The sequence below is a fragment of the Panthera onca genome, chromosome B3, assembly GCF_046562875.1.
Source record: "Panthera onca isolate mPanOnc1 chromosome B3, mPanOnc1 haplotype 2, whole genome shotgun sequence".
Taxonomy (NCBI): Eukaryota; Metazoa; Chordata; class Mammalia; order Carnivora; family Felidae; genus Panthera; species Panthera onca.
Genome location: NC_138344.1, coordinates 63,037,359 through 63,053,059, shown reverse-complemented (window position 1 = coordinate 63,053,059; position 15,701 = coordinate 63,037,359). Strand labels below are relative to the sequence as shown.

At 41.5% G+C, this 15,701-nt stretch overlaps 1 protein-coding gene across 3 annotated transcripts in view; it reads right to left on the bottom strand.

Moving 5' to 3' along the window:
* The window catches only part of FSIP1 (fibrous sheath interacting protein 1), a 197,093-nt gene extending 189,302 nt beyond the window's left edge, over window positions 1-7,791 (bottom strand). For 2 of the 3 annotated variants that reach the window (XM_078448482.2, XM_078448480.2), the window contains exons 1-2: window positions 7,589-7,791; window positions 2,180-2,312 (exon numbers count right to left, since the gene is read on the bottom strand). In XM_078448482.2, the coding sequence (XP_078304608.1) occupies window positions 2,180-2,305 (126 nt within the window). In that variant the 5' untranslated portion in view covers window positions 2,306-2,312; window positions 7,589-7,791. The remainder of the gene's footprint in view (window positions 1-2,179; window positions 2,313-7,588) is intronic. The other variant, XM_078448483.1, reaches the window with a different exon arrangement.
* Window positions 7,792-15,701: the final 7,910 nt, after the last annotated feature.

Below are 15,701 nucleotides of genomic sequence, written 5' to 3'. Positions count from 1 at the left end.
TTTTGGTTAGTATCCAAAATCTATAGAGAACTTATCAAACTCAATACCTAAAAACCAATAATCTAGTTAAGAAATGGGCAGAAGACATGAATAGATACTTTTCCAAAGAAGACATCCAGATGGCTAATAGATACATGAAAAGATGCTCAACATCACTCATCATCAGAGAAACACAAATCAAAACCACAATGAGATACCACCTCACACCTGTCAGAATAGCTAAACTTAACGACACATGAAATAACAGGTGTTGGCGAGGAGGTGGAGAAAGAGGAACCCTCTTGCACTGTTGGTAGGAATGCAAACTAGTTCAGCCGCTCTGACGAACAGTGGGAAGGTTCCTTAAAAAGTTAAAGATAGAATTACCCTATGATCCAGCAATTGTACTACTAAATATTTACCCAAAGGATACAAAAATACAGATTCAAAGTGGTACATGCACCCCAATGTTATTAGCAGCACTATCAACAATAGTCAAACTATGGAGAGAACCCGAATGTCCATCAACTGATGAAGGGATAAAGAAGATGTGGTACATATATACAATGGAATATTACACAGCCATCAACAAGAATGGCGAATCTTGCCATTTACAACGACATGAGTGGAGCCAGAGTGTATTTTGCTAAGTGAAATAAGTCACTCAAAGACAAATACCATATAATTTCACTCATATGTGGAATTTAAGAAACAAAGCAGATGAAGATATGGAGGTGGGGGAAGAGAGGGAAACAAACCAGAAGAGACTCTTAAAGATAGAGAACAAACTGAGGGTTCATAGAGGGAGGTAGGTGGGGGTTGGGCTAGATGGGTGATGGGTATTAAGGAGGGCACTTATGATGAATGCTTGGATGTTATACGTAAGTGATGAATCATTGAATTCTACTCCTGAAACCAATATTGCACAGTATGTTAACTAGAATTTTTTAAATTTTTTTAATGTTTATTTTTGAGAGAGACAGAGACAGAGCATGAGTGGGGGAGGGGCAGAGAGAGAAGGAGACCTAGAATCCGAAGCAGGCTCCAGGTTCTGAGCTGTCAGACTGAGCCACCCAGGCACCCCTAATTAACTAGAATTTAAATAAAAATTTGAAAAGAAAAAAAAAAAAAAAAAGGATAGGACCCGAATCCAATAAGACTGGTGTCCTTATAAGTAGAAGAAAAAACACCAGGAGTATGGGAGCATGGAGAAAAAGGCCCTGTGAGGATAAGAGAGAAGCTGACCATCTGCAAGTCAAGGAGAGAGGCCCCAGGAGAAACCTAACCTCTTGGCACCTGGATCTTGGACTTCTAGAACCATGAAAAAATACGTTTTTGTTGTGTAAAAAAAATTAAAATTAAAAAATAAAATTACTGAAACATCTTCATATTAAGAGTCAGTGTTGGCACAGTAGATATTGGAATACAAAGATTTCTTCTTTTTAATTTTTTTTTACATTTATTTTTGAGAGACAGAGCACAAGTGGGGGAGGGGCTGAGAGCGAGGGAGACACAGAATCCAAAGCAGGCTCCGGGTTCTGAGCTGTCAGCACAGAGCCCAACGCAGGGCTCAAACTCACAAACCGTGAGATCGTGACCTGAGCCAAAGTCGGACGCTTAACCGACTGAGCCACCCAGGCACTCCTGGAATACAAAGATTTCTTATGAAAAAAAAGAAAAAAAGCTTACAGATGAGCATTAACAAAGCATAACTGTGAACAAATAAGCCACACTCCAAAGAAAAATAAAAGAAGGAGGGGGAGCAGGAGGTAAAGAAAGACACAGAATTTTCACATTAAATGGTCTAAAGTAAAATCCAAGAAGAAATCTGTGAGTGTTCCCAGACACACCCTCTAAAGAGGATCCTTTAGGGGCGCCTGGGTGGCTCAGTTGGTTAAATGACCAACTTCAGCTCAAGTCATGATCTCACAGTTCGTGGGTTCAAGACCCGAGTCAGGCTCTGTGCTGAAAGCTTGGAGCCTGGACCCTGCTTCAGATTCTGTGTCTCCCTCTCTCTCCACCCCCTCCCCAGATCATGCTCTGTCTGTCTGTCTCTCTCTCTCTCTCAAAAATAAACACTAAATAATAATAATAATAATTTAAAGAAGATCCTTTAGATGGGATGTTAACTACAGCCTTGGTTTATCAATTGCTAAAGTTCGGGAGAAGGACTTAACATTATTTCTAAATAGCAAACTACCATGAAGGATGCTGGTTCTGGTGAGAGCACTTCCAAAGAAGCATTTGAACCTCTGCTCCCAGGACGCGTTCTTGAACTTGAGGCTGGTTTTGAAATTCCATCTAAGTTTCCCTTTATAATATCCATTGATATCCTGAAACAAACAAAAAATTAAAGCAAGTTATATCTTATATGTATAAATGTTTCATGAGTGCTAATGCGCAATTAACTCAGAACCTTTGTTAATAAGGATTACGTTGCTACCAAAGTCACACTACCCTAATTTCATCAAAAGATGTCTGTGGCCACAGGTTTTATGTTACTATTGGTGAAAAACATTCTAGCCAGGATGTTGGACAAAAGAATACAGACTGCTATCTCAATGGCTTCCTATGTCTCAAAAAGAAACATTTACTTTGTCCTTGGCCTGAGAAGATACTCAGGGAGCACCATGCCTCTCAACCTAGATTCACGCTTCATCGTAATGATTTGATAAAACCTCAACTTTTTTCTGGTTTTGCCTACCTTATTTTACTAGCGCTTCCTGTTCTAGCTCACCTTTCAGCCTAGGTTTTCCTCTCAGCTCTGATTTCTCCTCTCTCCTTTGGTGCCACATTTTTATGGAGTACCTATCTCCAGGTCACTGCTCTTTTCCTATCAATCCTCCACTTTTAAAACCCATGATTCTACCTCACCCTCAGAAACAAGAGGAAAAAACCTACTTTCTCTGACAGAGGACAGACACTTATTACCTGGCCACACACATTGCCAATTTCTATTTTTCGTGTGACACCATCCACAGGCTTGTCATCACTGTGGCTCCCTATTCCCAGTGCTGTTTTCTGAAGCAGGAATTATTAGGCAGGATGGCTTAAACTAGTAGGAGAACAAGGGCATTGCAGGCACACTGATCCTTCCAAACTGTGCATTTGATCAGGACTGTTTCAGATTTGCTCAGTAATGGTGGGGTATCATGCATGCTGAGAAAATGGAAGAAATAGAGAGAATTCCAGGTTCTGGCTTGTCATACTTTACACGTAAACAGATCTCCCAACAATCCTTCCATAAATTTCATAATTTCACTAGCTTTCTAATTATGAATTAAACCATTTCTCTCATAACAGCAAGAGGAAAGGCAATTGGGCCTCTGGCCCAAGCAAGTGTAACAATGTCCTTTTTGTACCCTACAAAATGATTCATCTCTCTTTCTTTCTTTGAACAGCAGAGGAAGAGTCCAGGGAAGTTTTGGACACAGGAGGAAGCACAAACAGAAACAACCTGATGTTCCTCCAAAGCACACAGAGGGATAATATGATTTGGCCTCCAGCCATTCAGTGTGCCAAAGCTGACGCTTAAGGGATCAGCAGGTCAACTCTTTCCATCTTAGCAAATGAAAAAGGCATTGATCTCCACATTATTCAAACTCTGCAAAAGGATTTGGGCTCACTCAGGAAGGCGCTGACATTATTATTGTGGGATGACGGATCACCCTGGCCCATCACGTCACAATCAAAAAGCATAAGTCACCAAAAGGCCAAATGTCTTGTAAATGCCATAAGCAGCCTGTCAAGGGAGACTTATTGTAGCTTACAGAGGGAGCAATGAGATGGAAGCATTTGCAGAGCCAGGATAATACCTGTCAGGAAGGGGAATAGAAGCACAAGGAACCGTCAATGACATGGATCAGCGACAAGGCTCCAGAAACCTTGCAGTTTGCTTTAGTAAAAGGTTTGTTCTATTATGTTTGCTCCGGAAAATAATAAATTAAACAAAATACAGTTCCCAGGATGGGTGGGTATATAACTGAACAATCTTAGAACTTCGCCCATGTAGAAAAACGTAGTGGAGGAGGGGCGTTGAATTAGGATCTTAAAGATGTGCTTGAGTGTTAAAGAAAGCACAGTAGCCCCATAGAAACTCCACAAGAAAAATAAAGCGTTGTCAGAGAAAGTAATCAAACGATAAATACTTATTACAGAAGCACTAAATGTTGATTTAACCAAATACTGTGCCTTACCTATATTGAGTGTATGTAGGGAGGAATATGCAAAAGGAGAGGGAGTATAAAATATCTAATCTGTCATGATAGGAAATCAAAGAGAACATCCAAAAACTGACAAAACCAAGCAATCGTCAAATAAACATAATATTTACAAGTTCATAATGGTTGCTTCTGGAGAGTAAGACTAGGAATTGCTTCTCTTTTCTTCCTTTGTAAATGTTATAGCAGAGTTTGCCATTTTTTACTATACCACTTTAATAAAAGTAAAAATTGATTTTTTAAATAAAAAATAAATGTGAAATAAGAAATCCCCAAGGGAGTAGAAGGAAACATAAAGATAATTCCTGTAATAATAAGTTAATGACTTATTAAACATAAGAGTGTAAATCAAAAAGGAAGAGACTAATAGTTTTGATTACATAACATTTAATGCTCTTGAATGGAAAACAAACAAACTAAAAAGAACTCTAAAGTAAATTAAAAGGCACCAGAGAAACTGGGGAAATTATATGCAACACAGATAATACACAAAAGGTTAATGAATTTACATACTTAAAGAACTCTTACCAATCAGTAAGAAAAAGAAATATTCCAATAGAAAACTAGTTAAGGACATAAACAAGAAATTCAGAAAGAGAGAAAGAAAGAAAGAAAGAAAGAAAGAAAGAAAGAAAGAAAGAAAGAGAAAGGGAGGAAGAAAGAAAGAAAGAAAGAAAGAAAGAAAGAAAGAAGAAGGAAGGAAGAAAGAGGGAGGAAGGAAGGAAAGAGAGGAGAGAAATGTCCGATTCTCTAATTAAAGGAATATACAGAAAAGGACCTGATAGATGATCACAAGTCAAGGACTGAACAGAGGTGGATTCTTATGGATTGGCGGATTCATGGATATTCTTGGTCTTTTATTTTACCTTTGGCTTATCTGTATTTTCAGATTCTCTACTAAGTAGATCTTGAATTCATAATTATTTATTGTAGAAAAATTTCTAGAACATATTAAAGTGTATTCAAAAATAAATAAAAATCACCCAATATTCACCACTCTGAGTTAACATCGTTAGCATATTTCCTTTCCATTTTTCCTCTATATGTTTCCACCAAAATTGGACTCATATGTTTCTCACTTAACATCATAAGATGAGCATTTTCTTATTGCATTAAAGATATTTCAAAAATAAAATATGATTCACTTCGGGGCGCCTGGGTGGCTCAGTCAGTTAAGCGTCCGACTTCAACTCAGGTCATGATCTCATGGTTTGTGAGTTCGAGCCCCGCGTCGGGCTCTGTGCTGACAGCTCAGAGCCTGGAGCCTGCTTCAGATTCTGTGTCTCCCTCTCTCTCTGCCCCTCCCCCGTTCATGCTCTGTCTCTCTCTCTGTCTCAAAAATAAATAAACGTTAAAAAAATTAAAAATATATATATATGATTCACTTCATGATATTCCTTTAAAGGGCTGATATATGACCAGATTCTAAATTATAACAAATCATTACTACCACATACCAACTTTTTATAACATTCATTTCAAACAAGATTAATTTAAACCTTTTCATACAGGCTTGTGAGAAATGCAACCACCAAGGATCATTTAAAACCAAAATGGGGATACATGGCTGCCATAATTTGCTACTTTTGGATGAAAGGAAGAACTGAAAGAAAATGAATCCTCCTCTGTTTAGAAATAATAAATAGCCAGGCTTTTTTTTAAGTGGAATTATATTTATTTTCATGATTTTAATGTCTAAAAATTATTTCGTTAGGTTTTTTTTTTACTTTATACATTTATGATGTAAGAAAGACTTGCCCATGCAAAGGAAAAAGTCAAATAATATAGAAGAATATAAAACTTACTTTTAAGTGTTTTTTTTTTTTAATTTCTTTTGAAAGAGATAAAGAGCAAGTAGGGGAGGGGCAGAAAGAGAGGGAAACTGAATCCCAAGCAGGCTCTGCGCTGTTAGCTCAGAGCCAGATGCAGGGCTGAACCCACAAACCACGGGATCATGACCTGAGCCGAAGACAAGTCTTGCACACCACCGACTGAGCCACCCAAGCGCCCCAGAATACAAAACTTTTTAAAGTCAAAAATTTCCTGGGCACCTGCGTGGCTCAGTCAGTTAAACCACCCACTCCTGATTTGAGTTCAGGTCATGATCTCAACAGTGTGTGAGATCGAGCCCCACATTGAACTCCACACTGACAGCGGAGAGCCTGCTTGGGATTCTCTCTCTCCCTCTCTCCCTGCCCCTCCCCTGCTCGTGAATGCGTGCACTTTCTCTCTCTCTCTCTCAAATAAAGAAACATTAAAAAAAAAAAAAAAAATGAAGTCAAAATGTTCCTCACCCCAAGAACCACTTGGAATAGATTGGGGGGGGGGGGGGTCTCACTTTTTTTTTTAGTCATATGCAAACCTATCCTTTTTACCTACCTACTCCTCCCCAACACACACGCACACACACAAATGGCACACACACAATTTTAAGTTAACCCCTTTGTACGAATCTTTCTTTAGTTACATTTACATACCCAGAAGATAAACTATGCTGAGTCAAAGAATTCTTGTGTTTCAAATTTTGGTAGGTTGCCACACCGTCCACCAAAAAGGCTGTACCAAATTACACTACTACCAACAGGGTATGATGAAAGTTCCTCTTTCCCCATTCTGGCCTGGGGTCAATCTAAGTGTCAAAGGTATCTGTGAGTTTGATTTACATTTCTTTAATTACCAAACAAGGCTTCAGTCAAGTGTTTACTGGTCACCTTTTCTTCCCCTGTAGCATGCCTATATATATCCTTTGCTATTTGAGGTCTATTTTAAATGACTGGCGATTGGTTTTAATTATAACGTTTAATTTTTTTTAATGTTTATTTATTTCTTAGACAGAGCATGAGCAGGGGGAGGGGCAGAGAGAGACAGAGACATAGAATCTGAAGCAGGCTCCAGGCTCTGAGCTGTGAGCACAGAGCCCAATGTGGTGCTCGAACTTCCGATCCTGAGATCAAGACGTGAGTCAAAGTTGGTCGTTAAACAGACTGAGCCATCCAGGTGCCCCATAACTTTTAGCTCTTAAGGAACAGAAGGCACAGTACAGGGGGAGTCCATGATACGAGGTCCTAAGGTCAGGAAAAGTTTGCAGCAGGCTCCAGGAAATCCTGGAGACACAGTCTTCGTGGAGGCAAATGCTTGGGTCGCCGTAGCGTGGCCCCCGTAGGCCCCGCCCATCCCGGCTGAGCCCGCCCCCCTGCTGGCCCTGCCCCCTCGCGCTAACAGCCAGTCTCCGGGCCCAGCAGCCGGACACGACTCCGCCCCGCCCTCTCATTGGCCCTGCCCCTCTCCCTGACAGCCCAGGGGCTGTCCCTGACACGACACTGCCTCGCTCACTCTTCCGCCAGTCGCGCGGCGTTAAAGGTGGTGTCCTAACAGGTGCGGTGCCTTACCTTCGCGGCGGAAACTCTGGGAGCCAGTCACCAGACAGCAAAGCATTGACGGGCGCAGAAGCGCACCGGCTGACAGCGTCACCCCCTGTCCCCCAAAGGGGAGGGTTCTTTCCCGTCACCGCAGCTTTTCTGGAAGGGGAAGGAGCTGTGCGTCTAAAGCCCTCCTGCCTCCAGGGACGCTGTTCCCCTGGCAACCAGAAGCACGAAGCTTCCGGTATCGCGATAAGAGAAAAGGGCTGTACCATGCGGAAATGAGATGTGGGGGGGGGCCAAGGGCGGCGAGGAAAGCTGAGGGGAGTCCCGAGAGCTGGGGCAGTCTTAACTGTTTCCTCCGCCTATCCGAGGACAGTGTGGCTGGGGAGTGGATCGTTCGTATTCACTTTGAACTCGGAAGGAGGATGTCTGGATGCTTATGTGGCTGTCTACCATAGTATGATGATGCTCTGTAGGTCTGGCATCCTCCCTGAGCTCAGTTTCCTCCTCTGTAAAATGGGAATGACAGTAATTCCTCACAAGATTGTTGTGCAACCCAAAAAGATTACATGAAGTTCTTGCTAAATTTTGGATTTCATTTAAATAAAAAATACTAGTTTTGCAAAGTTGGGCTACAGTCCAAACTAGTAATGATTTTTATTTGCACTTTCTTTTGGGGGGGATTCGCTCATCTTCGGCACATAAAGACTATTTCCATGGGTTCCCAAACTGATTTTCTTCATCCCAGCACCATCAAATTTCTGCTTTCTAGTATGGACAGCACTTTACAGTTTACAAGGCATTTCCCCATACACAGCCCCTTTAGCCTTGTTACTTTAGGTAGCTAGCATGTGTATTCTTTGAGTGTTTTTCAGTGAAGCAAATAGACAAAGGTAAAGTGAGTTGGTCAGGGAACCACAGCTACAATCTAGGGCAGTGCTGGGTTTAAAACCTGGCGGTAGGGGCGCCTGGGTGGCTCAGTCGGTTGGGCGTCCGACTTCAGCTCAGGTCACGATCTCGCGGTCCATGAGTTCGAGCCCCGCGTCGGGCTCTGGGCTGATGGCTCAGAGCCTGGAGCCTGCTTCTGATTCTGTGTCTCCCTCTCTCTCTGCCCCTCCCCGTTCATGCTCTGTCTCTCTCTGTCTCAAAAATAAATAAAAAAAAACGTTAAAAAATTTAAAAAAAAAATAAAATAAAACCTGGCGGTAAATGCCATCTATATAGTACTGAATTCTGCGTTTCTATCTCCAACCCGGACTTCTCCCCTGAACTCCGCACGTTTATCTAACTGACTATATGACATCTCCACTTAGATGTAAGAAGCATCTCAAACATAACATGTCAAAAAACAAACCTCTCCACGATCATACCCACTACCACTCCACTCTCTTATCTATCTCAGTAAATGGTAACTCCTTCCTGCCAGGCTAAGACCAAAACACCTCGAAGTCATCCTCAGTTCCTATTCCTCCATCCATTGATTGATGCTACAATCGGTTTGTTATAAACCCTACCAGCTTTACATCTAAAATATATCCAGAGATGGGGCGCCTGGGTGGCTCAGTCGGTTAAGCGGCCGACTTCGGCTCAGGTCATGATCTCATGGTCCGTGAGTTCAAGCCCCGCGTCCGGCTCTGTGCTGACAGCTCAGAGCCTGGAGCCTGTTTCAGATTCTGTGTCTCCCTCTCTCTGACCCTCCCCCGTTCATGCTCTGTCTCTCTCTGTCTCAAAAATAAATAAACGTTAAAAAAAAAATTAAAAAATTAAAAATAAAAAAATATATATATCCAGAGTCTAACTACTGCTCACCACCTTCCGTGCTTCCATACTGGTCCATACTGCCATCACCTCTCACCTAGATTTTTGCAACAACCTTCTTCCTAACTTTCCTTGCCTCTACTACTTTCAAACAGCAGCCTGAAAGATGCTTTCAAATCCAAAGGCAGACCATGTCACTCCTCCGCTCAGGACACTCCGTGGCTCCTCTGCTTCACGCAGTCTTTACAATGCCCACGGGTCCTAAATGACCAGGCTCTATGTTTTCTCTCAGACTTCCAGTCCTACCATCCTCTCCCTGGTAAGCTTAGCTCTAGCGTCACTGTCCTTGTTAGTGTTTCTGCGCAGGAATTTCTTCCCAGCTTTTTTCAGAAAATGTGTATGTTTTTCCAAATTAAAAAAAAAGAAGTTGAGAAATTAGAAGAAGTATATTCTAATTCTCCTATGAAAATTAAAGTTTATCAATCAACATAGAAATGTTGCTGAAGAAATCCTCTGATGTCAAGGTGAAACCAAAAGCAGGAAATGCGAGCACTGTGTCAGAAGTTAAGGTCAACATTCTCGGAACCTGGATTGGAGCATGTCACAATCTGATTTGTCAGTCTTGCGTGGAACTGGTGCCATTTTCCACATGTGTGTTCCTGGCCCTGTCTGCTGCTGAGTCATTCTTGCAAATAAAATAAATATTAATAAGTTGATATTCATGGTATATTTTATACAAATTCTATGAATTGTGTTCCAAGAAATAGCAAGTTTTGACTCAAAAGTGAGTCCTTCAATTGGCAATTCCCACCCTATGATTCTGCAAAGTGCTGTTAACCTCACTTGAAGATTTGTATGTTACGTTATTCAAATGGTACCCAATCATGTTCTCTGTGTTCTCCAGTATTTGAATATTTGCTATAGGCTACAGTTCTTATAAACACTTTTATAAAAATGATTCAGATAGCATGATAACAAGAATATGAAGAAGGTTCAAAATATTTTAAGAATAACTTAAGGCTTTGAGAATTGCTGGAAATTTTGATTTCTTGTTTCTGCATCCCAAAGATCAATATGTTGGGAATTTGGAACACTATTTTTTGTTGTTGTTCCTCCAAGATGGAATAACCTCCCACCACTCCCCTAACCCCCACCACGTGCATGCGCGCACACACACACTCAAACACACTCCAGCCCTCTGCTTCCTCTGCCAGGAATACAGTTGCCCAGCTATCCACATGGCTCACTTCCTCTATTCCCTCAGGAATAGAGCCTGCTTCCTCAGGCAGTTCTTTCCTGACCACCCTATATAAAATAATAATCCCCAGCTCCACATTCCTATCCTCTGTTCCCTTGACTCTGTTTAGTTTTGTTCATTTGTTGTTTTTTTAAATAAAGAGGAGAGATGACATCATTTGTATTCTGATACTAAATAGCTGGGTTATCTTAGGTTAATCTGTTAAACTTTTGTGGGCCATAATATCCTCATTTGAGAAATGTGGACTAGTTTTTCTGTTGTTGCTTTAAATTTTTTGTATGCTTTTTTTTTTTTTTTGAGAGAGAGAGAGAGAGAGAGAGAGAGAGAGACAGAGTGCCAGTGGGGGAGGGGCAGAGAGAGAGGGAGATACAGAATCTGAACCAAGCTCCACACTGTGAGCTGTCAGCACAGAGCCGGACTCAGGGCTTGAACTCACGAACCGCGAGATCATGACCTGAGCCAGCTGGACGCTTAACCGACTGAGCCACCCAGGTGCCCCAAATGTGGACTAGTTTTACAGTTCTTAACTCTACTGCATTGGAATCACCTGAGGAGATTTCATAACATACTGATTGTGGGGCTGTATCTGAGAGCAAATGAACCTACAATTCTAGGGCTTCTCAAACTTTAACGTGCAGATAAATCAACTGAGGCTCTTGTTAAATGCTGATTCAATGCGTCAGGTGGGACCCAAGATTCTAACAGGCTCCCATGTGATGCCAATGCTTCTTATCCACTGGCTACTCTTGGAGTAGCTGGACACTAAACAAACTCCAAGTGTCTGCACAATTGTAATATTCTGTGAATAAAGGCCATTCTTTCCATTTGTATTTTTGGTGACTAATGGTGCTCTTCAAGAGAATAACATATTTCAGATTTCTTGGGGATGTGGGAGAGAAAATCAACTTAAGAAAAATCAAGGCTATGACCCATCTGCCTTTTTTTTTTTAACTTTTGCTTTTAAAATATATACAACAGGAGATACCTAAGAAGCAAGTGAAAAGAAAATTCAGGCTCAATAGAAACAGTGTTTCTTCACTGTAACTTTACCATTAAAAGTAAGTCCCCACTGACTTCATTTCGCAGGAAACTCATCTCATTTTCTGTCATTGTCACTTTCTTTATTTACCTCCTGCTATTACCTGTGAACTGCAGAGAGGCTATATGCACCTTGAGGGCAAATTTTAACAAATTGTATATGTCATGTGTTAGTACACAATACACTGTGTCTTTGTTGTTAATTTCCTGACTTCTGTCAGCTATTGCAGGTGACGCCCTCAAAACGGTTCATATTCAGATATGTCAGAGAGCACCCTGTGCTGTTTTCTGAAGTGTTGTGTTCAAAAAGCAGACAGGGGCGCCTGGGTGGCTCAGTCGGCTGAGCGTCCGACTTCAGCTCTAGGTCATGATCTCGCAGTTCATGAGTTCGAGCCCCACATCGGGCTCTGTGCTGACAGCTCAGAGCCAGGAGCCTGCTTCAGATTCTGTGTCTCCCTCTCTCTCTGTCCCTCCCCCGCTCATGCTCTGTCTCAGAAATAAACATTAACTTTTTTTAATTTAAAAAACATTTCTAAAAAAACAAAAAGCACAGACACATTCTAGAAAGTATTGAAAGCCTTTCAATAATTCATGAAGATTTCTCCTAGAGTCAAGATATTTTAAGTTAAAATGTCCCTGTCTCATTACAGGTTGGTGACCTAGGGCAGTGTTGGTTTCAAAGTTGGTTTTCGTTTTCAATCTCTCTCTACCCTTGACCTTCTCCTGCTAAGTGGAGTCAGATTTGAATGAATGAGAGAGAGCCCGCATTGTATTCCATCTGGGACCCAGCTGCCATTCCAGCTTTGTTGCCCCAATTTCCCTTTTCTTACCATAAGCTTCAGCAAAATGTGACAGCACACTTGGGAGTGGAACCTCATTAAGCCTCCTATCATACATTCTGTAAACTAGACTCAACAGCCATTTCTTTTGGAAGGCAGTTAAAAGCGTGTGCCGCTGAACAGCTCCCATATCCTGTGAGTTTATGGCTCAGTGTTATTTAAAAATAACATTTACTGAGCATTTAGGACATACCTTAGATGTATCATCTCACTTCATAACATCCTATGAGGTGGCACTATTATTATGCAGATTTATAGTTGAGAAGCAGAGCACAGACAGGTTAAGTAATTTTTCTGAGGTCACTCAGAAACTAAGACTGGTACTGAGGTTCCAAGCCAGTTCCAAAAGCCTGCTCTCTTCACCTCCTCACTGGACTAAATTCAAGAAAAGAGGCTATTTGTATCCACTAGATGGTGCTGACTGTCTGTTAAAAAAAAAAAAAAACTCGCAGAAATTCGCTTTTCTTCGATTTTTAGGTGTGATTCAAGAAGCCGCTGCACCCAAATATCCTATATGTTTGAACTGTGTTCAGATCCATCTTTAAATAGTCATCCGGGGCACCTGGGTGGCTCAGTCGGTTAAGCGGCCGACTTCAGCTCAGGTCATGAGCTCGAGGTCCATGAGTTCGAGCCCCGCTTCGGGCTCTGTGCTGACAGCTCAGAGCCTGGAGCCTGTTTCAGATTCTGTGTCTCCCTCTCTCTGACCCTCCCCTGTTCATGCTCTGTCTCTCTCTGTCTCAAAAATGAATAAATGTTAAAAAAAAAATTAAATAAATAAATAAATAGTCATCCAAACTGGAAAAGTAAAAATTAAATCTCAAAAGAACAGAATGGGTTTTTTTTTAATAACTTAGTGTATATTATTACTATCTAATATCAAATGACCATTAGTGACTTTGAAAGACTGAAGTTTTCATACCTTTGTATTTATATAAAATCTGCAGACTTAAAAAGAAGTCCATATTTTATTTCATTTGCCCCTTTTATATGGACTGCACTCCCTCCCACACCTCCCAATCCTGCTCAGCCACGGTGCCACCCACATAACCAAGAGACGTGAACAGGGAAGTAAATAAAGACTTGAAGAACGAACAGTAAGTTCTGAAGCAGGTGACCCTATTTTTACTCAAAGTAAAATGCACTTTAAGTTTAGTACATGTTTAGTATATTTCTAGTACTTCAAAATTATGAAATAAATTTGCTAAAAATGGATTCTCAGATTTTATTGTTTATAGGGATTATTTTATGTTTTATTTAAAATGTTCATTATAGGGGCACCTGGGTGGTTCAGTCAGTGGAGCACCCAGCTTGGGCTCAGGTCGTGGTCTCAAGGTTCATGAGTTCAAGCCCAGCATCAGGCACTACACTGGCAGCTCAGAGCCCACTTTGGATTCTCTTTCTCTCTCTCTCTCTCACAAATAAATAAACATTTTTAAAAAATAAAATAAAATGTTCATTTTAGTCCCTATTCCCTGACTTAGTAGGTCTGGGGTCAAGTGCAGGAATCTGCATTTTAACAAACCCCTCGGTGATCCTGGTGCAGTTGAACCATGAATATGCTTTGAAAACCACTAACTTAAAAACCTTGTTTCAAAGAGTATATGGTGATGAGGCCACTTCTCTGCGAGGCACCATGGACCCCCCTAGAGCTGCCCAACCCAGAGACATTCAGTACCTCCTTGGTAAATATTAATCAAGAAAACTGGAGAATGTTCTCCCTTCCCATTTCCTTGATTCACAACCCTTTCCTCCCTCTTCCCGTCTACCGTGGAGTGCTTCGCAGCCTGAAGTGCTAGAGAATGTCCCCCTTTTAAAAATCGAGGGGGAAGTAAGTTTGCCATTTGTCCATATCTTGTTAGCCTAAATACATAATGATATCCCTTGAAATTTTTAAGAGAAAGGAGTTAACCCAGGTGTTGTCATATGACCTTGTTTAACTTGTTCAAATGATATGAGTTTCGGCATGGGGGAGGGGGTGCGGAGAAAACTAAACTATGCCAGGAGATCGTGGAGATGCATAGAAATCAACACACAGGGGCTCCTGGGTGGCTCAGTCAGTTGAACGACCAACTTCGGCTCAGGTCATGATCTCACGGTTTGTGAGTTCGGGCCGCACGTGGGGCTCAGTGCTGACAGCTCAGAGCCTGGAGCCTGCTTGAAATTCTGTGTCTCCCTCTCCCTCTGCCCCTCCCCCACTCATGCTCTGTCTCAGAAATAAACATTAAAAAAAATTTTTTTTTTGAATCAACACACATACACACACAAACAGTGCGGCTTTACGTTCATGACCCAGAAAGCTAATAGAGGCTTTTTCTTTTTAAGATAGTAAGACAAATAAATCATGAAGACATCTTCTAAAATCCAGAATGTTTTTTGATTTTTTTTTTTTTTTTTTTAATCTCAGTTCTGCCCTCCAGAGATCATCTCTGCCAAGTGAGTCATTCACCAGTAAGGGAGAAATCTGTTTCCCTTCTCAGAGAATTCCCTCGCAGTAACAGGCTGCTTCATTCTCCAGTTATATTGCTGGCTCCAAAGTTTGGTCACCTGTAGCAATTCTGGATCTGTAAAGAATTCAAGAGTTGCCAGAACATTCCCGAGGCTAGCCGCAGTTTCCATTGCTGGATGCCAGGTGAGATTACAGTGTTCTACTCCTGGCATGTTGCCTCCGCCAGCGGGATGGGTGAGACACTGCTTGTGCCTAGTAGCTGAAGAGAAGTTTAGCAATTTCTCTGTGGCAATCAATCCTGGGCGCTGAACCCTACTGCTTCTGATCATTATCCATGCATTGAGTGTCATACTTCATTCCTATCTTTGATTCCAAACCGTAACTTCTATATTGAGCTAGGTCTCTGATCCTATAGGGTTTGGGTTTGGGGGGTTTTGTTTGTTTTATTCTTTTTTAATGTTTATTTATTTTTGAGAGAGAGAGACAGACAGACAGACTGAGCATGAGCAGGGGAGGGGCAGAGAGAGAGGGAGACACAGAATCCGAAGCAGGCTCCAGGCTCCGAGCGGTCAGCACAGAGCCTAACATGGGGCTCAGACTCAACGCACGAACCAAGAGATCATGACCTGAGCTGAAGTCGGTCGCTCGACTGACCAAGCCACCCAGGGGCTCCTGTCTTTTATTTTGTTTTGTTTTAAATCGGGTCTCCCGCTCTATGTATTAAAATACATTTTTAGTATATAAATTATATAATTATGTAAATCTTTATTTTAGCACAAAAGAAAGTTAAAAGGGATTCAC